The 20,872-nt window shown below is 59.3% G+C and overlaps 2 protein-coding genes across 2 annotated transcripts in view; one reads left to right on the forward strand and one right to left on the reverse strand.

Moving 5' to 3' along the window:
- STX8 (syntaxin 8) overlaps positions 1 to 1,426 on the reverse strand; it is a 108,032-nt gene extending 106,606 nt beyond the window's left edge. The window contains exons 1-2 of the mRNA XM_075719929.1: positions 1,410 to 1,426; positions 744 to 843 (exon numbers count right to left, since the gene is read on the reverse strand). Coding sequence (XP_075576044.1) covers positions 744 to 843; positions 1,410 to 1,426 — 117 coding nt within the window. The remainder of the gene's footprint in view (positions 1 to 743; positions 844 to 1,409) is intronic.
- A 10,155-nt stretch (positions 1,427 to 11,581) lies between these two features.
- LOC104024495 (TBC1 domain family member 24) lies at positions 11,582 to 20,072 on the forward strand. Its single transcript, XM_075719932.1, has 7 exons — positions 11,582 to 11,684; positions 13,470 to 14,505; positions 14,799 to 14,957; positions 16,421 to 16,484; positions 17,945 to 18,040; positions 18,757 to 19,033; positions 19,927 to 20,072. Exons 1-7 carry the CDS (start codon positions 11,582 to 11,584, stop codon positions 20,070 to 20,072), a joined length of 1,881 nt encoding a protein of 626 aa, XP_075576047.1.
- The last annotated feature ends 800 nt before the right edge of the window (positions 20,073 to 20,872 follow it).

Genomic DNA, 20,872 nt, shown 5'->3' on the forward strand with positions numbered 1-20,872 from the left:
TAACTCTGGTCTAATATTTTGTTAGAAATGTAGCAAAAAAAGGCTGCAAAAATTCATATTTCATCTGATCTACAGCCACTACAGAAAGGAAGCAAGCCAGCCTTATGGGGAGAAAATATGTATTCAATATTTACACAGAAAGGAGTATAGAGAAGCTGACATGCATCCCAACATCTCCTAGATTCAGGATCTCTGAAAACAGTTCTGTTCCTGGCAGCAACAGCCCTGAGCTGTCAGGAGCATGTGCCCAACACTCCCAGAGCTTCTGTTTTTCTCTTTTTGTAAAACCAGCATTATTGCATGCATAAAAGATTCATCACTGCTAAATCTGAGATTATTTTTGTAACACTGAAAAGCTACCGTTGATTTAGAAAGTGTATTCTTGTCCTCTTTGTGGCAATCTTAAAGAACATACCACTGATATTAGCTCCGTGCCATTAAACGTAACTTTTAATCTGCAGATTCCCAGCTGGCAGCAACGATAACCTGACACAGCCCAGTCGCTGGACTAACGCGGGCGGTGGACGTCACCCCCTTCCCCGCAGCGCTCCCGGCCACGTCACTTGACTAATGCACCCGCTTCCCTCTGCGGCCGGAGAGGCAGAAGTTCAGCACTTCCAGCTTCCTAGACACATCTGACCCCTGCAAATTCAATGCTTAACCAGTATGTAAAACGGTTAAAAGAAAAATCTAGCTAAAAACATCCACGTCCACAAACCCCAGAGCAGCTGGCAGACGAGTACCTTGGCTGAACTCTCCCCATTCCGTTGGTACCGGTTGCGCTCCTGGATTTTCTCAGCGGTCTCCTGGGCGATCTGGCAAGTGGCATCGTACAGCGAGAGCCTGCGGACGAGAGGCGGCAGCTGAGCCCCGCCACCGCTCCCGGCCTTCCCTGCTCCTGGCTTCTCCCTCCCGACCTTTGCTGTCGCAGTTTGGCCTCGCTTGGCAGGCAACCTGCGTGTGCTCTACCCCAGCATACGGGAAAAAACCGGCAGCACGTAAATAACTGCTTTTTAGATTTACCTAAAAGCAGCTTTTTGGGGGAAAAAGCACTCTGTAGGGACAGGGTAGCCCCCAGGCAAACGGCACGGAGGAGGCCTGCCGGGGCGCAGCCCGAGGCCCCGTAGCACAGAGCCGGCCCTCGCCCCCGCCGCTCGCAGCCGCACGGCTGCCGGGGCTCTGGAGACCGCCCACGAGCGCTGCTCCCCCGGCACAGCGGCACCGGCACCGGCCCCGCCACCGGCCCCGCGTTACCGGCGGACCCGCACGCTGCCGGCCACGGGGAGGCTCGGGCCCGGCTCGCAGCGGCCGCGGGTGGCCGAGCGCTCCTGGGGTGGGCCCCGGAGGGCGGTGGCAGCGCGCCCAGCCCGGGGGAGCCGCGCCCAGAGCCACCCCGGCCCGGCGCTCACCAGGGGTCCGGAGCCATCGCCGCGCCGCCCGGAAGAGCCCCGCGCTTCCGGCTCGGCTCAGCTGACGACGGCGCCCGCCGAGGCCCAAACCTCGTCGTGCGCAGGCGCCGGGCGGAGGGGCGGGCGCAGGCTGGGCAGTGGCGCCGGCTGTGCAGTACCAGGGGCCGCAGCGTAGGATGCACGGTGCAGAGGTGTTAGGTGTGCGGTACCAGGGGCCGCAGCGTAGGATGCAAGGTGCAGAGGTGCTCGGTGCAAGGCGCCGCAGCGTAGGATGCACGGTGCAGAGGTGCTCGGTGCTCGGTGCAAGGCGCCTCAGCGTAGGATGCACGGTGCAGAGGTGCTCGGTGCGCGGTACCAGGCGCCGCAGCGTAGCATGCACGGTGCAGAGGTGCTCGGTGCGCGGTACCAGGCGCCGCAGCGTAGGATGCACGGTGCAGAGGTGCTCGGTGCAAGGCGCCGCAGCGTAGGATGCACGGTGCAGAGGTGCTCGGTGCGCGGTACAAGGCGCCACAGCGTAGGATGCACGGTGCAGAGGTGCTCGGTGCGCGGTACCAGGCGCCGCAGCGTAGGATGCACGGTGCAGAGGTGTTAGGTGTGCGGTACCAGGCGCCGCAGCGTAGGATGCACGGTGCAGAGGTGCTCGGTGCGCGGTACAAGGCGCCGCAGCGTAGGATGCACGGTGCAGAGGTGCTCGGTGCGCGGTGCAAGGCGCCGCAGCGTAGGATGCACGGTGCAGAGGTGCTCGGTGCAAGGCGCCGCAGCGTAGGATGCACGGTGCAGAGGTGCTCGGTGCGCGGTACAAGGCGCCACAGCGTAGGATGCACGGTGCAGAGGTGCTCGGTGCGCGGTACCAGGCGCCGCAGCGTAGGATGCACGGTGCAGAGGTGTTAGGTGTGCGGTACCAGGCGCCGCAGCGTAGGATGCACGGTGCAGAGGTGCTCGGTGCGCGGTACAAGGCGCCGCAGCGTAGGATGCACGGTGCAGAGGTGCTCGGTGCGCGGTACCAGGCACCGCAGCGTAGGATGCACGGTGCAGAGGTGCTCGGTGCAAGGCGCCGCAGCGTAGGATGCACGGTGCAGAGGTGCTCGGTGCGCGGTACAAGGCGCCACAGCGTAGGATGCACGGTGCAGAGGTGCTCGGTGCGCGGTACCAGGCGCCGCAGCGTAGGATGCACGGTGCAGAGGTGTTAGGTGTGCGGTACCAGGCGCCGCAGCGTAGGATGCACGGTGCAGAGGTGCTCGGTGCTCGGTGCAAGGCGCGCAGCGTAGCATGCACGGTGCAGAGGTGCTCGGTGCGCGGTACAAGGCGCCGCAGCGTAGGATGCACGGTGCAGAGGTGCTCAGTGTGCGGTACCAGGTGCCGCAGCGTAGGATGCACGGTGCAGAGGTGCGCAGTGCAAGGCGCCGCAGCGTAGGATGCACGGTGCAGAGGTGCTCGGTGCGCGGTACAAGGCGCCGCAGCGTAGCATGCACGGTGCAGAGGTGCTCCGTGCGCGGTACCAGGCGCCGCAGCGTAGGATGCACGGTGCAGAGGTGCTCGGTGCGCGGTACAAGGCGCCGCAGCGTAGGATGCACGGTGCAGAGGTGCTCGGTGCTCGGTGCAAGGCGCCGCAGCGTAGGATGCACGGTGCAGAGGTGCTCGGTGCGCGGTACCAGGCGCCGCAGCGTAGGATGCACGGTGCAGAGGTGCTCGGTGCGCGGTACCAGGCGCCGCAGCGTAGCATGCACGGTGCAGAGGTGCTCGGTGCGCGGTACCAGGCGCCGCAGCGTAGGATGCACGGTGCAGAGGTGCTCGGTGCGCGGTACCAGGCGCCGCAGCGTAGGATGCACGGTGCAGAGGTGCTCGGTGCGCGGTACCAGGCGCCGCAGCGTAGGATGCACGGTGCAGAGGTGCTCGGTGCGCGGTACCAGGCGCCGCAGCGTAGGATGCACGGTGCAGAGGTGCTCGGTGCGCGGTACCAGGCGCCGCAGCGTAGGATGCACGGTGCAGAGGTGCTCGGTGCGCGGTACCAGGCGCCGCAGCGTAGCATGCACGGTGCAGAGGTGCTCGGTGCGCGGTACAAGGCGCCGCAGCGTAGGATGCACGGTGCAGAGGTGCTCGGTGCGCGGTACCAGGCACCGCAGCGTAGCATGCACGGTGCTCGGTGCGCGGTACCAGGCGCCGCAGCGTAGGATGCACGGTGCAGAGGTGCTCGGTGCGCGGTACCAGGCACCGCAGCGTAGGATGCACGGTGCAGAGGTGTTAGGTGTGCGGTACCAGGCGCCGCAGCGTAGGATGCACGGTGCAGAGGTGCTAGGTACCAGGCGCCGCAGCGTAGCATGCACGGTGCAGAGGTGCGCGGTGCGCGGTACAAGGTGCCGCAGCGTAGCATGCACGGTGCAGAGGTGCTCGGTGCTCGGTGCAAGGCGCCGCAGCGTAGGATGCACGGTGCAGAGGTGCTCGGTGCGCGGTACAAGGCGCCGCAGCGTAGGATGCACGGTGCAGAGGTGCTCGGTGAGCGGTGCAAGGCGCCGCAGCGTAGCATGCACGGTGCAGAGGTGCTCCGTGCGCGGTACCAGGCGCCGCAGCGTAGGATGCACGGTGCAGAGGTGCTCGGTGCGCGGTACAAGGCGCCGCAGCGTAGGATGCACGGTGCAGAGGTGCTCGGTGCTCGGTGCAAGGCGCCGCAGCGTAGGATGCACGGTGCAGAGGTGCTCGGTGCGCGGTACCAGGCGCCGCAGCGTAGGATGCACGGTGCAGAGGTGCTCGGTGCGCGGTACCAGGCGCCGCAGCGTAGCATGCACGGTGCAGAGGTGCTCGGTGCGCGGTACCAGGCGCCGCAGCGTAGGATGCACGGTGCAGAGGTGCTCGGTGCGCGGTACCAGGCGCCGCAGCGTAGGATGCACGGTGCAGAGGTGCTCGGTGCGCGGTACCAGGCGCCACAGCGTAGGATGCACGGTGCAGAGGTGCTCGGTGCGCGGTACAAGGCGCCGCAGCGTAGGATGCACGGTGCAGAGGTGCTCGGTGCGCGGTACCAGGCACCGCAGCGTAGCATGCACGGTGCTCGGTGCGCGGTACCAGGCGCCGCAGCGTAGGATGCACGGTGCAGAGGTGCTCGGTGCGCGGTACCAGGCACCGCAGCGTAGGATGCACGGTGCAGAGGTGTTAGGTGTGCGGTACCAGGCGCCGCAGCGTAGGATGCACGGTGCAGAGGTGCTAGGTACCAGGCGCCGCAGCGTAGGATGCACGGTGCAGAGGTGCGCGGTGCGCGGTACAAGGTGCCGCAGCGTAGCATGCACGGTGCAGAGGTGCTCGGTGCTCGGTGCAAGGCGCCGCAGCGTAGGATGCACGGTGCAGAGGTGCTCGGTGCGCGGTACAAGGCGCCGCAGCGTAGGATGCACGGTGCAGAGGTGCTCGGTGAGCGGTGCAAGGCGCCGCAGCGTAGGATGCACGGTGCAGAGGTGCTCGGTGCGCGGTACAAGGCGCCGCAGCGTAGGATGCACGGTGCAGAGGTGTTAGGTGTGCGGTACCAGGCGCCGCAGCGTAGGATGCACGGTGCAGAGGTGCTCGGTGCGCGGTACCAGGCACCGCAGCGTAGGATGCACGGTGCAGAGGTGTTAGGTGTACGGTACCAGGCGCCGCAGCGTAGCATGCACGGTGCAGAGGTGCTCGGTGCGCGGTACAAGGCGCCGCAGCGTAGGATGCACGGTGCAGAGGTGCTCGGTGTGCGGTACCAGGTGCCGCAGCGTAGGATGCACGGTGCAGAGGTGCTAGGTACCAGGCGCCGCAGCGTAGGATGCACGGTGCAGAGGTGCTCAGTGCGCGGTACCAGGCGCCGCAGCGTAGGATGCACGGTGCAGAGGTGCTTGGTGCGCGGGTACCAGGCGCCACAGCGTAGGATGCACGGTGCAGAGGTGCTAGGTACCAGGTGCCGCAGCGTAGGATGCACGGTGCAGAGGTGCTCGGTGCGCGGTACCAGGCGCCGCAGCGTAGCATGCACGGTGCAGAGGTGCTCGGTGCGCGGTGCAAGGCGCCACAGCGTAGCATGCACGGTGCAGAGGTGCTCGGTGCGCGGTACAAGGCGCCACAGCGTAGGATGCACGGTGCAGAGGTGCTATGTACCAGGCGCCGCAGCGTAGCATGCACGGTGCAGAGGTGCTCAGTGCGCGGTACCAGGCGCCGCAGCGTAGGATGCACGGTGCAGAGGTGTTAGGTGTGCGGTACCAGGCGCCGCAGCGTAGGATGCACGGTGCAGAGGTGTTAGGTGTGCGGTACCAGGCGCCGCAGCGTAGGATGCACGGTGCAGACGTGTTAGGTGCGCGGTACCAGGCGCCGCAGCGTAGCATGCACGGTGCAGAGGTGCTCGGTGCGTGGTACCAGGCGCTGCAGCGTAGGATGCACGGTGCAGAGGTGTTAGGTGTGCGGTACAAGGCGCCGCAGCGTAGCATGCACGGTGCAGAGGTGCTCGGTGTGCAGTACCAGGTGCCGCAGCGTAGGATGCACGGTGCAGAGGTGCTAGGTACCAGGCGCCGCAGCGTAGGATGCACGGTGCAGAGGTGTTAGGTGTGCAGTACAAGGCGCCGCAGCGTAGGATGCACGGTGCAGAGGTGTTAGGTGTGCGGTACAAGGCGCCACAGCGTAGGATTCATGGTGCAGAGGTGCTCGGTGCAAGGCGCCGCAGCGTAGGATGCACGGTGCAGAGGTGCTTGCTGCGCAGTACAAGGCGCCACAGCGTAGCATGCACGGTGCAGAGGTGCTCGGTGCGCGGTACAAGGTGCAGGGTGCGCCGTGCAGGACTGCAGAGGTGTGGGTGCCTGGTGCAGAGGTGCAGGGTGTAGTGCTGCAGAGGTGCACAGTGCACAGCCGTGGCTGTCCCCAGCTCTGCCCTGGCCCTCCCGCTGCGTCTACACAGTGGGGTCTTCGCCCTAGCAGGGGCCCGGGCACTGGCGTGGCCCTGCTGGGCTTTTCTCAGTGTTGCCAGGCATGGTAGTAGAGATGAGGCTGCTGCCACACCCGAGCTGCCTGCTCAGCTGAGGTGCTGAGTTTAGATGCCCACACCATGGGCCAAGGTCAAGGCAGGCCAGGAAGGAGGGGCAGAGCCCTCACAAGCATGGGGCAACCGAAACCCCTCGTTCCCAGCAATCTCCTCCACTGCCTATATCTCCATAGCATTGCATTTAATCTGCAGCCAGGGTCCCCTTGGAAACCTTTGTAATCTCTTGGGGTAGTACTGGGACTCCCAGAGTATTTGATGCTTTTCCTAAAGCCCAGGGGGCATTTGGGATTTTTGCAGTGTCCACTCAGCAGTGCTGGTGCATGGGGAGGGATGAAGGTTCGTGCATCAGGCTGAGCCCAGGGTGTCGCACACCTTCAGCCTTTGCTGCTGAGGAAGAAGGAAATCCTTTATATTTTCAATTTTGCATGTCAATGGTGCGCTTTGCACTTGGCAGCAGCTCCTCGGCACACCAACAGTCTCCTGCAGTGAGGTCTTGAAGGTCTTAAAAGACCTTTAAGATCATCCAGTCCAACCATTAACCTAACACTACCAAGTCCATCACTAAACCAATTAAGGGTAGAGTAATAATTAATTTCATGTTTCCTGGCTTGGTGGCTGGATTATTTTTTAATGAAAAGAAAACTAGAATAGAATCATTAAGGTTGGAAAGGACCTCTAAGATCATCAGTCCAACCATCAACCCAACACCACCATGCCTACTAAACCATGTCCCAAAGTGCCACGTCTACACTTTTTTTGAACACCTCCAGGGACAGTGACCCCACCACTTCTCTTGGCAGCCTGTTCCAATGCCTGACCACTCTTTCTGTGAAGAAATTTTTCCTAATATCCAATCTAAACCTCCCCTGGTGCAGCTTGAGCCCATTTCCTCTCGTCCTATCGCTAACTACTTGGGAGAAGAGACCAACACCCACCTCACTACAACCTCCTTTCAGGTAGTTGTAGAGAGCGATAAGGTCTCCCCTCAGCCTCCTCTTCTCCAGGCTAAACAACCCCAGTTCCCTCAGCCGCTCCTCATAAGGCCTGTGCTCCAGACCCTTCACCAGCTTTGTTGCCCTTCTCTGGACACACTCCAGCACCTCAATGTCTTTCTTGTATTGAGGGGCCCAAAACTGGACACAGTATTCGAGGTGCAGCCTCACCCGTGTCGAGTACAGGGGCACAATCACCTCCGTGCTCCTGCTGGCCACGCTATTCCTGATACAGGCCAGGATGCTGTTGGCCTTCTTGGCCACCTGGGCACACTGCTGGCTCATGTTCAGCCGGCTGTCAACCAACACCCCCAGGTCCTTTTCCTCCAGGCAGCTTTCCAGCCACTCTTCCCCAAGCCTGTAGTGTTGCATGGGGTTGTTGTGACCCAAGTGCAGGACCCGGCACTTGGCCTTGTTGAACCTCATAGAGTTGGCCTCAGCCCATTGATCCAGCCTGTCCAGGTCCCTCTGCAGGGCCATCCTACCCTCGAGCAGATCAACACTCCCACCCAATTTAGTGTCATCTGCAAACTTACTGAGGGCGCACTCAATCCCCTCATCCAGATCATTGATAAAGATTTTAAACAAGACTGGCCCCAAAACAGAGCGTAATAGAAGAGGACAAGGAGCCTCCGCACCTGGTGCCCCAGTGGGATGACTCAGGGCTGAGACCTGAGATGCACCGTCCAGCACCGTGTGGGACGTGTCCTGGTGCTGTGTCTTCCCAGAGGGCTGTCTGCCCTGGTTAGCACCACTCTGCAGCACCCCTGCCCTCCTTCCTCCCTTCTTCCCCTCTTCCTTTCTGCTGCCTCCCTCCTTTCTTTCTCCTTCCTTCCTCCTTCCTCTTTCCTCCCTTCATTCTCCCTCCTTTCTTCCCCTTCCTCCCTCCTTCTTTTCTCCCTCCTTCATCCCTCCTTTCTTCTTCCTCTCTCCTTCCTCCCTTGTTCCTCCCTCCATCCTTCCTGCTTTCTCTCTCTCTCCTTCCCTCCTTCCTTCCTTCCTTCCCTCCTTCCCTCCTTCCCTCCTTCCCTCCTTCCCTCCTTCCCTCCTTCCCTCCTTCCTTCCTTCCCTCCCTCCCTCCCTCCCTCCCTCCTTCCTCCCCTCCCCACTGCCACATGAACCCAAGGCTGAGCAGCAGGTCACCCTGTCCCTTTCCCACCCTGGGCTGCAGCTCCTGATGTTCAAGGGTCGCTTTAAAACACCACCGCAGTGCCGCCTGCAGCGCCCCGACACCTCCACACTTGGGCAGGGCTGCTCCAGCCCCATGGGCTCCCTGCAGCCTTTTCTCCCTGGCTCTTGCCTTTCCCTTCCTTAAGGCAGCTGCCATTTCCCTTCTCCAAATCCTCAGCCCCATCCCTTGTCCCTGCCCATCCCCAAATGACAGTCGCTGCCTCCCCCTGCCCTTCCCTGCCCACACCAACGTCCCTGTCCCCCTATCCCTGTCCCCCTCGTCCCTGTCCCCCTGCCAGCAGGAGCAGGCAGGGCTGGGCTGCCGGGAAGCCTCCGTGACGCTTGATGGTGTTGACACTGTCAATATTTGGCTGCAAAGGCTGCGAAGGGCTCTGCAGTAACTGGCCAGCAGGCACAGGCCCTTGCTTTTGCAGCAGCCTCCATCCAAGCACAAAGAGCCTTTCCCACACCTGATCTGCCAGGATTTGGCCTCTCCTCTTTTTTTTGGGTGCAATTGATAACACAAATCAATACAGTACGGGTGCCTGAAAAGCAGCAGCAAGGCACTGATAGCAATGTTTTACTGCCCTCATAACATGGGGCTGCTACCACAGTCCTGTGGCATGGCACCATAATGAGCGCATCCTCGTCAGCATATTTACAGGTGGCTGCCGTGCCCGCTGTGCTCCCGGTGAGCGCTCGGACCAGGCAGCGAAGCCCATTTGGCTGGGGCTGGGGCGGCTTTCGAGGAGCGAGGAGCAAGGGGAGCCGCACGTGCAATGGGCAGCAAGTGCCGCCAGAGCACATTGGCTCTCCCACCACGGCTGGGCAGGGCTAGGGGACATGCTGGGGTGGGGAGCAGGGACACATCCCCTCATGCCACGGGACAGGCTGCTGCAGGCAGGCTCAGACCAGTGCTTTCGAGACGGGCACTGAGGACCATGAAGCTGCGGCCGAAGAAGACCCACATGCCAGAATTGTCCTGGGCATGGAGCGAAGCAGCGCGGGGTGGCTCTGGGAGCCCCGCTGGCCCTGGCAGCCCCATGGTGTGGGCTCCGTCCCCGGGGTGACGGCCCGTCTCACCAGCCCTCTTTGCACATCCGAATCGGGCTGGCTCCTCTCACAGGCAGTTAGCATGAAACATTTATGGCCTTCAGCTGTGCTGCTCATCCGGAGCCGGCACGGCCTCTACATATTTAATTTTTTTGCCATTAAAAACCATGAAGCGATGATCCATTTCGCGCCGTCCCTAATTCACTTCCATCTCCCCTCTCGCCGTGGAGCAGACCGTCTGCCAGGGAGCAGGCAGGCGGACAGGGGGGCTGAGGGAGGATTCAGAGCTGCTTCAGTCTGGCAGGGAGAGGCATCCACTGTCATAAATAAAGCAAACGAGGAGAAGGCAGCCAGCAAGGTTCTGGGGGAAGGAAGCAGGACCCACTGCTGTAAGAGCCTGGGCCAAAGGGTTTGTGTTGGAGAGAGAATAAACAACCCCTGGGCACTGGGAACTGGAGTGGGGTGCAGCATGGGGACACCCAAGAGCCCCAGGAGCAGAGCTGGGGGCTGTCACCTGCCCCTTCGGATGCGGCTGCAGAGCAGAGTGGCCCATCAAGCGCACAGACAGGCTCTGGGTGCAGAGCAGGAGCCTCCTGCTGTGGAGCAGCCCCTCGCCTCCCACCCACCCAGCAGAGCACCCTGGGGGGCCCTTCACCGACACAGCCCCTCACCCCCACTCCCTTGGGCTCCCAGCTTGCCAGGAGCAAAGGGAGGAGAGGCACGACAGGACGGCTGTACCGTTCCCGTCGGATTTTGGCACACCACAGAGGAGGTGCTTCATCCAGGAAGGAGATGGTTTGCAGGGGGACCGCTCTTGCTTGGCGGCAGATGCCCCGAGACCACTGGTGCCGGCAGATGCTCAGGGGTGCACTGCAGGTGCAGGCAGACCCCGCAGACCCGCAGGCAGGGAGGCAAGGCAGGAATGACCCACAGTTGCTGTTAACACAGGAGAAAAAAAGAGATTTTTAAGGAAAAAAAAATCTTAAAAAAATTTAAGATGCATATAAAAATGCCCACTTTTAAGTGCAGCCTGAACTGTGAGTTCTCCAGGTAGCAATGTCAGATTGAGCATCTCTCCGCTGTTGGAGGGTACTTTTCCTCCAGCTCAGCTCTTTTGCCTGTAAGTACAATGTATGGTTTGTAATTCTGCAAAGCATTTTGAGGTAAAAGTCAATCAATAACAACCATTTCAAAGGGGGGACAGATTGGAAACACTGAAGCACCACAACTGTGCCTGCAACAATCACGTTTTGTACTCCCGCTGTCCAGCTGTGTACACAGGAGGCATGGGGTGCTGCAGGGTGCACGTCTGCATCGCCCTGAATTTCCCCCGGTGGTTTTGCCGGCTGGTGCTAAAGAAGTGCTGCAAACATGGCTGGCACAGCCCCAGCGCACCCGTCCCCGAAAAACGTCCCTGACGGCACATGGGGCAGCTGCAGGAGGGCATCACTTAGTCCTCGTGGCCCCAGTCTCTCCCTTGTTACCCGGTTCCTGGCACTTGTTGACGTGCTTCTCCTTCCAGCTCCCCCGGGACCATCCAGTGGGAAGCGGTTGCAAACCCACTCGCTGTGTTGATGTTTCCTTCCTTCAAGGACAGGCGATTGCTGCAGCAGGCGGTTCAGCAGCTCCAGCCCTCCCTGGCCCCCACAGCACCCTCCCTGCCTCGTGACGCCGGCAAAGGGAGTAAACCCCAGAGCAGGAAAATGAAGGTTATCCTTGGGAAAAATAAATGATTAAGTTTAATGGTTGTGTTGCTGATTTGATAGCTATCTCGTCCCATGGGGTGTTTACGTCCCCCTCCCTGGCCTCGGCGCAGAATTGAAGCAGGAAGGGGCGATGCGGGCACGGGAGCTGCTCCACCCCTCGCCCTATTTACACCAAATAAACCTCCTGTGCCGGCGGGCTGGCACTCACCTTAAAAGTCAGGGCAGGTGACAGGGACAGAGGGGACCCGGCAGCGGGGTGCGCCGGAGCCTGGGCACATGCTGCAGGTGGGGCTCAGCCTGCCCCGCTCCCCCGGGGGGGCGGCCGGCGGCTTCCCCACGGCCGAGCCAGCCGAGGGTGAAAACACGGGCACTGAGCAAGGTGAGTGAGCTGCGGCAGGGACAGCCGCACATCTCGCGCTGGGGAAGATGCAGGAGGCTCTCGCTGCATGGCCCTGGGCGGGCAGAGCTGGAGCCACCAGCCAGCACCCTGGGCCGGGGCACCGACAGCCAGCTGGGCTCAGGCTTATGATCCTCAGACCTTCAGGCAGGGCAGCATCGTTGTGATGCAGCCGGCTGCAAGGACAAGGTGAATTTGGGGATCACAGCGGTGCAAACAGCGCCGCTTCAACCCCAATGTTCATTTTAGCCTGGATTCTATGGCTAGAAGCCTGTGTGACTGTACTCAGGGTCTGTCTGCCTTCAAAGCAGGGAGTCAGGCTGAGCAGCAACCGGTTAAAACTGCTGCCCTTTCCCTAAACCAGAACTGAACCTGATCTGCTGGTTTTGCTGAACATGAGCAGGGGCCAAACTGAACTGGAGAGCAGGAGCCAGAGCCGGACCCAGCCTGGGAGCAGCCCAGGTGCCCAGACCCCCTCGACATGGACCACGTGCTGCCACGCATGCAGCACACGGGGCCAGGACCATGCTGACCCCCAGGTCCCCTTGGGGCGAGAGCAGAGAGGTTTGGCTCGGTGCAAACCCATCCTAGACTCCCCAGCCCAACCGAGCACATCCAAGATAAATACATCAGGGGATTAATGTGTGCACTAATTGACTTTATCCTTGCCAATTAATCACTGTCCAGCAGAACTCACCCATGCAGAGACAACTCACATCTCCTTGTACAGGGTTTGGAGCTGAGCTCTCTTGCAACCTCAGGGAAAATGCGGCTCAATTTTCTCTAGGAGGAGCTCAAACCCTGCTCTTCCCAGAACAGGGCAGGCAGCTGCCACAGCCCCGCCATGGTGCAGTGTGCAGGAGTCTCCCCCGAGGGTCCCCCAGGGACCTTCTGTCTCCAAGGGGCTTCCCAGATGCTCGCCAGCCCCTGCATGCAGTCCCCTGGAGGGGTCTCTCCAGGTGCATGGGGGCATGCAGGAAACAGGGACCCTTTGGCACCCTGCAGACCATCCCTTCACCTTTGGCAAAACCGTCTCACTGCAGTACCTTCTCCTTGCACCTTCTCTCTGCCACCCGAGCGGCTGGAGCAGTCAGGAGATTTTTGCAGGAGACTTTGGCAGGAGGCAGTAAGAGCGAGGGCAAACACCTGAAGCCAGCTTTGTCCACTCTGTCTGGGCTCATAGCAGCCCGGTCCTGGGCTGCCAGACCTGGACAGGACTTTGCCTCCTGCCCTGCTCTGTCCTTGGGAGAGGACATGATGCAAATGGTCCCTCTTGGCCTCAGCATCACCTGGGCCCCCACTGCCCGTGAGGTCCCTCCTCGCCCCTGCAGAGCTGGGCTGCGACCGAGCTGCTCGTTTTCCTCGGTGGTGTAACACTGCTGTCCCGTGGTCATCCCCAGGGGACAGGGACTGTGTCCCTGCTCTCTGTATGTCCCTCTCAGCAGGTCACAAGCTAGGAATTCAGGAGATTTTTGAGGGGTGCAAAGCCCCTCACAGTGTGGAGAAGCAGCCCTCACATGCAGCCCCATGCTTCCCTGAGCCCCCGGACAGAGGTTTCACTAGGGGCCTGAGCCAACGTGAGCAGGCAAGGGCAAAGTGAGCAGCTCCAGCCAGGCAAAGCCTTCTCAAAACCTTCCCTTTGCAGGGGGGAGAGTAACTATTGAAATACAAGACATTGCTGTAAGACTTCAAAGCACTGTCAGCCAAGGTGAAACGCTGTCAGCTGGGGTGGTGAAGCGTGTTGAATAAAAGGTCTTTGTCCTACAGAGGTATTTGGCTCATCTCCAGTCACCATCGTGATCACATCTGAGGCTGACACCTGGGACATCGACGCCTCCTCTTGTCTGGGCTGTGGACAGTTCGTGGATTGGGACAGGATGCCAGACCCAGAGCAACAGGCGCATATCCCCCAAGACATCCTCAGCAAGCCCCCAAAGGAGCTGAAGAAGCTGGCAAGAGAAGGCTACTGGGCAGCAAGCCGCGCTCTGAGAGCTCAGGTCTACCACCAACTCATCCAGCAGGTTGCCTGCCGGCTTGTGACCCCAGATGCTCTTGTCTACAGGGACGTGGCAAGTCGCCTCTTTGGGAAGCTGAGTGTGAGCTCCCACCCTTTGCCTGAGTTCCTGGAAGGATGCTCCATGCCGACGTACTGCCTCAACCTGGAAGGGGTCACCGCCTTGAAGAAGATCCTCATCTGTGTTAGCAACCTTTTCCCCGACATAACCTACAGCCCAATCCTCCCCTCTCTGGTGGCTCTGCTGCTGCACTACAGCGAAGACGAAGCTCAGTGCTTCGAGAACATCTCTCGTCTCATCGCCAGCAACGCTACCCACACCAGCTACATTGACCAGTCCTTTCTGGCCCACCAGGCATCCTGCATGACTTTTGGGGATCTGGCCAACAAGCATTGCCCAGCAGCTCACAAACTCATAGCCAGCACCTCTGAGAATGTCTTTGAGGTCTACTCCGAATGGTTATCGTGGCTCTTTCATGACCTTCCCTTCCATTACGCCATCCGCGTCTTTGATGTCTACCTGCTGGAGGGGCAGAAGGTCCTCTACCGCATTGCTCTGGCCTTGCTGAAGCAGTACAGGCTCTCAGTGACCTCCACCGAGCTGGAAGGGACAGACATCAAGGCAGACCTGCAGGCTTTCATGCAGAACATTGCTGAGCATGTGACTGTTGACAAACTCCTAGAGAGAGCCTTTGGCATCCGGCTGTTCTCCCGCAAGGAAATCTGGCTTCTCCAGATGGCCAACAGGAAGGCGTTAATGGAGAGGGGCATAACCATGGTGCAGAGCAGGTAAGGAGACCCTCTGTTTGCCAGCTCTTGGGGCTAAGCAGACAAAATATGAGTTACTGTGGAGATACAACATGGGAGGAACTTCAGGTATCTCCCATAGCTTTGGCTATGCTGGGTGCCTCACAGCCCCTTGTGGGGGACCATGTTAGCAGGCACTGTACAGTTAGAGCTAGCGATGTTAACAGAAAGCTCACGATGCAAAAAGCATGACAAAACCTGATGCATGGGGGCTGCACCCCTAAAAGCAGCTGGGCACCCCAGCTCGGCAGCAATGGACATCCTCCCTCACGCAGGCAGTCCTTCCACCTGGCCGTGGACATGCAAAACTTCAGCTCCAGCATTGTAACGGCTCAGGAGATGCGCATCGTCTGGTCCTGGATCCCTGAGCGCTTCTCCCTCTTCCACCCGCTGCTGCTCTTCTCCACCTCAGAAGATGGTTGCAGCCTGCAGAGGTAAAGCATCATCTGCCTGTCGGGTCAGGTCAGGTTGGATGGGCCAGGTGTAAAGCTGGGTAGAGGTTGGTGGTGTAGAAAGGAGCAACATGTAGTGTCCATGAGGTACATCTGACGTCTCCTGGAGACTCTCTTGGGCTCGATTCAAGCTCTTGAGTGTGGTCTAGGCCAGTGCTGGCTGTAGGGGAGAGGGCTGAGGCTCAGTCAGATGGCAATCAGCAACTCGGCACTGCACAGGGAACATCGAGCCCTGTGGATGTGCTGTGCAGGGGGACGTCCCCATGTGCCGTGCCATGCTGGGCATGCTACGATTGGCCAGGTCCAGCCAGCACGCCATCCCCAGGGCTCCAGCTCCCTCCCAGTGGCACGGAGCACAGGACGTCTGCTGGACACTGCAGTCAGTGCTGCAGCTCAAAACTGAGCTGGAAAACAAGTTTGCCATTGACTTCCCAAGCCATGAAGCAGCAAAAGCCTTCCAGTGGGCTGAGGCTGCCTTTGCATGTTTGTTTTCAGGCAGGAAAACCAAACTCGCTCCTCTGTAGGAGCACATTAAGAGAGGTTGCACTCGCAGAGCAGGCAGAGCTCAGGGCAGGGGAAGGGGCAGACAGCATGTGGTTACATCCTGCGATGGGGAAGACATCAAAGCCTCTAAACGCAAGTTAAGAGAGCCCAAGTGTCATGGCCAATGCCCAAAATTGCAATAGAAAGACCAATGTCAGTGCTGGAGACAACCCAGGGCCCAGTGACACCCACTGCCACAGCCATGGAGCAAAGGGTGCGGTGGGAAGCAGGGACATCCCCGCAATGCTCAGTGCCAGGGTGTTTCTCTACTGAGATGCAGCTCACTGCTGACCAGGAAGGGATGCCGGGCTCTCCAGGGACTGGATGCTGCCCATGCCACCCCGGTTCTCAGGGCGGTGTTTAAAGGTGGGGCTGTGATGGTAGTGCCTCCGTTAGCACCACCAGTGTGCTCCCCCAGGCCGTGAGAGGCGAGCAGGTGCCCCACGGCACAGTGGTGCAGCCCTATCCTGGCAAGTACAGCTCTGCACCTTTCCAAGGCAGCAAGAGGGTGCTGAGCCCAGATTACAAAACACATCCAGATTAAAAGCAAGTTTGTTTGGTAAACTCCCCCATGAAGCATCCCCTAGCCTGGTGCCTGAGTGTAGGGTGGGAGGATTCACCAAGCAAAAATGATGATTTGAGAAGTCCCATAAGCCAACTCCCTCCATTCCTGCACAAACACTGAAGCTGCTTGAGCTACATGATTATGAGTTTCTGCTGCTGTCCTTCCAACAAGCTCCCTCAGGCCAGCTGCCGGCACAGCGACAGGCTGAGAAGAGCTGCCACCACTCTCCGCTGTCCTTTACAGCCTCGTGCTCACCGCACGCCCAGGCTCTCTGCACAGCTCTCTGCTCCTGGGTCTCAGACCCCCACCGACCCAGCTTCCTTGTTCATCTCTGCAGGTTTTATGCGCGCTGTGAAGGCTACGAACCAACGGTGCTGCTCATAAAAACAACAGAGGGGGAGGTAAGTATCTCTCAGGCAGAGAAGTGGGCTGCACTGGTGCTGACGTGGGGAAGGGGACAGGGTGGTTGACCCCACCAGCACTTCTTGGAGCAGCCATGGGGCTGCTGGTGGTCCCTCTCCTGCCCTGCCCCGGGGTCTCTCCTAGCTCCCAGGAGAGAACAAACTGCATCCCCCGGCACCAAGAGCCACCTTAGACGCAGGCTGGTCTAAAGGGTGCTGCTGGGGGGAAACAGAGGAGGAGTCAGTGAGATGGAGAGAGGCCATGAGCGATACTCTTTTATTGCAAATACAGACTAAATCATGAAGTCCTTGCTAAGCAGACTTCCCTGAAGTCAGCAGATGCTTTGCCTGAGCCAAGACTTGCTTTCAATGCATTAAATGCAAGGATCTCTGTGATTGCAAGAGCAGACACACAAGGAGGAGAAATAAGGACATCTTCTACAATATTTGAAAGTCATTAAAAAAATGCAATAAACCCCTGAGCCAGGCCTCTTCCCGGGGATTCTGAGAGTGGCTTATAAACCCGTATTTTATCTCTCCTTTCTTCATCAACCAGCAGAGGCAAGTTCTGTAAATTGTTCAGGCATCCCAAAGATTTATTGACCTACCAGTCCTGACTTCCCAAGTCTGACACTTCAGTGTGGTGTGGAGATAAACACCCTGCCACCCCCTAGGGCTTTGTGGAGACAAGAGAAGGTGACTTATAAAACCTTGTTTCCTACATGTTTTAGCTCATTTTATTCCTTAGCTAGTACCGAGAACAGGCACAAGTTCCCACCTCTCAGCAGGCCCCCTCCAGCTGTGGTCAAGTCAAGGACATCAACACCAGGGTCAGCCTGACCGTGGGTAGAAGAACCCCTGGGACTAGTTAAAGCCTTGTAGGTTAAAAAAAAAGTGTTACCTGAGTGTTTGCTATTTTAAAACACATTTTCTCTGAAGACTCATAAAACAGGCAACCACCTCGCCACCATCCAGGGGCCAGCTGAGGACAAGGGACTCCTAGACCCCCATCCACAGCACATTCCAATGCTGTTCATACAATGCTTTGATACCTTTCCATTGCTGGGAGCTGGATTGGGCTCAGGGGTTTCGAGGCACAGCTCCCACTCCCAAGCCCGGGCCAGGGAACGCACCAGCACAGCTGAACTGGCCCTGCTCAATCAAGCAGCACACAGCTCAGTGCAATCACCTCTGCTGCAAAAGAGTAAGCCCTCAAATCTCCCAGAGCCCCCCCTTAGGCACCAAAGCTGAGTGCACTCACGTCCAGAGCACCAGTGACTTGTCCGGATTTAGCTGGCATAGCAGAACGTGGCTTTCTGATTCCCGCAGGGCACTGCGCAGAGCCTTGCCCTCCTGAATGCACATGCAATGGCCAGCATTTCTGGGGCTTGCTCTGGTCCCAGCCGTCCTCCGCACTGACTCCCCGCGGCACTGACAGCTCCCTGTGCTCTCTCCTGAAGGTGTGCGGGGCGTTTCTCTCCTCCGACTGGAGTGAAAGGAAAAAGAATGGGGCGACATCAGGCTTTTTTGGGACAGGGGAGTGCTTTGTGTTCACTGTAAGTCACATTTTATTTCTGGGTTTATGCTTATGCGTTTGTCTGTTAATTACTTTTTCCTTTACCCCTCTGACAACTCAGGGCATGTGGCAAGGAGCTGCTTCCTTACCATGGTCCCACAGCTGCCCCTTAGCTCTGGCAGGAGGCAGCAGCACAGAAATTGCTGTGCTGGATCAGAGCAAACAGAGAACGAACTCCTGCATTGGGTGAGCCGGCTTGTCCCAAGTCGCCGAGGCAACGTGCAATAACTGCAAGTGGGTCTTGGAGCTCCTGGGATGACAGCAGGGCAGCATGCATGGCAGGGTGGGTTTCTGTCCTGTTTGCTCAGGGCAGCTCTTGCATGGAGCATTCCCAAATCAGCCCCAGCATCTGTGCAGAGGGAGCAGGCTGAGTTGGTCCAAGAGATCCTGGGGGCAAAGTCCAGCATCCATCTGGTATCTCACCAGCGTCCATCCAGAATCCTCCCAGCAATGTGGGCAGTGCAGGTTTACCCATCTCCAGCAGCACCTGGCAAAGACAAAAACAACTTCTCAGCCACAGCCACCTCCAGAGCAGCCCTGGCACTACCAGGATGCCTTGTCCCTTCCCTGCCCCAGGTCTGGACCTGGCACACAGCATTTGGCCCCCGACCCACCTGGCCAGGCAGCACCATCTTCCCCCAGCAACGGAGAGATGCCCCAAGGGACAGGGCTCACCACCTTTCTCCTGCTTTCCAGGTGCACCCCGAGACAGAGAGGTATGAGTGGGTGTTCATCAAGAAGCCAGAGCTGGCCAAAGCCGTGCCGCGCTCACGCCAGCGGTCACCTTCCCCCTCTCCCGCGTCCCTCCTCAGCTCCTCCCCGGACAGCTGCGGCACCAGCTCAAACCGTCTCACCGTGCCCATGCCACAGCGGAAAGGACGTCTCTCCCCGTTTCTGGCCATCAGGCATTTCCTTTTGCCTTCCAAAACAGCCTCCATGTTCATGTCCGGGTCACAGGAAGGGATCATTATCGGTAATTACCGAATGGTGGGCACTCACCCACCAACACACTGCTGCTTTGGCTGAAAAGGGCTCTACTCCAGGTTAAAATCTGAGCTGCCTGTAGAGGCAAAGACGTCCTGGTTTAGAATATGAACTTAAAGTCAGGAGAGATTAAGTCATCCCCCTCTGCCTCAAATTGGCAGGAGAGCGCAAAGCTGCACAAGGGCAAGGACGCTCCTTCTGAGAACCCCAGAGGGGCTCTGCCAGCCAAAGGGAAGCGCCATAGCCCAAACCTCCCGGTGAGGTTTGCACCCTTGGGGCTGGCATGTCCTTTCCCAGCTCTTCCCTCTGCTTTGTGTGGGATGGAGAGGAGATGCAGAGGGGGATCAGCCCAAGGAAGGGCTGGGTGCGGTCACCTGGAGCAGACACACCAGCTGCCTGCCTGCGCTGCCGTCTGCTGTGTCAGGCTTGGGCACGGGGGTTGAATCTTTGTGCCCCACCACCGCCGGGGTGGGCTCGGCAGAGGACTGCAGCAAGTCAGAAATGCCTGCAGCGCAGCCTCTTCCTCCCTTTCAGCACTCAGGAGCAGGATCAGGGCAAGCCTGGCTGCGGGGATGCAAGGAGCTTTCCTCGTTCTCCATGCAGCTCTCCAAGCAGTTTAATAATTCAGCTTGTGCTACCAGGGCAACCTCTCACACTGGCTGCCCTGCAGATAGCTCTCTGGGAGCTCTGCATCCACGCTGACATCCCGATTAGCAGAGAAGGCAGCTCAGGGCATCCACAGCCCAGCTCTGCGCTGTGGCCAAAGGACAGAAAGCTGGGAGGTGGGCACAGTCCTGAGAGACCTCATCAGCTGGGCCAGTGTCCCTGCCTGAGCAGCAACCAGGGGAGAGCAGATCCTGACTGTCTTGCTTGCTTTTCCAGGTGGAGGGGGAGGCCAAGCTCTGTCCCTCGATGCCAACCTGCTCTGGGGGCGCACGGAGCACTGTGAGACCTTCGACAACCCTCCCCTCTGCCAGGAGAACTTCAAGGTGCAGCTCTTGGAAGTGTGGGGCTTTCAGAACACCTAGGTCCCCTGGGGGACAGCCCCTCACTGCGCCGCCCACGGAGATGGGGACCCCTCAGCACACCAGCTGCCACCCCAGCCTGCCTGCTGCGGTCTCTGCCGGCAGCGCCGCAGGCACCTCCACTCGCCACCCTCCCCTCCACAGTCAGCCGTCATGGTGGTGTGGAGAGAGGGCAATGCAATGCCAAGAACAGGACTGCGAGCGCTGCCTTCGGGGACATCTGAGGTCCACTCCCACAGCTTAGGCCCAGCCTGCTCCATCCAGTCTGTCCCAGTTTAGGATGCTGGAGGGGAGGTGAGACAGTCCAGTGTTTCTCACACCTCCCTGGCCTGATTGCAGCTTGGGACTCAACAGCGGTACCACAGCACAGGCAGGCTTTGTAGGAATTTTGAGCCTAGGCAAAACCCCACACCGAGGTACAAAGCTTACCAGGAACACTCTCAGCCCCCACTTCCCTGTGGTCCCAAGCCCAGTGCCACCCTTCAAGCCATACGCAGAATTCTGTAGCCTCTGTGGGTTACCAGGACTCCCCCGGGATCACGCACTGATCACCATCCGACACAGTGCGAGAGGCTCTTTTTGTCCATGGCTGAAACTGCTGATCAGCGATTAGCAAAGTCCTACCTGGTGCTTATATACCAGCAGCCAACAAGAACCCCCCAGCTGTGTACCCGCCTTGTCATTTTTGTATGACACTGAAGATCTATATTCACCGCAAAGGGCTGACGTAAGACTGCGAGCAGTGAATACATATGAGCCTTAACCAACTTGCCCTGCCTACCCTGGGGTCAGGACAACAGGAG

This window comes from Pelecanus crispus, chromosome 12, assembly GCF_030463565.1.
Source record: "Pelecanus crispus isolate bPelCri1 chromosome 12, bPelCri1.pri, whole genome shotgun sequence".
In the NCBI taxonomy this organism is placed as follows: Eukaryota; Metazoa; Chordata; class Aves; order Pelecaniformes; family Pelecanidae; genus Pelecanus; species Pelecanus crispus.

Coding starts and splice junctions, on each gene's coding strand:
- LOC104024495 (XM_075719932.1), top strand. CDS start 11,582: ATGCTGCAGGTGGGGCTCAGCCTGCCCCGCTCCCCCGGGGGGGCGGCC. Junction 14,958..16,420: donor GATGGTTGCAGCCTGCAGAG/GTAAAGCATCAT, acceptor TCATCTCTGCAG/GTTTTATGCGCGCTGTGAAG. Junction 16,485..17,944: donor TAAAAACAACAGAGGGGGAG/GTAAGTATCTCT, acceptor TCTCTCCTGAAG/GTGTGCGGGGCGTTTCTCTC.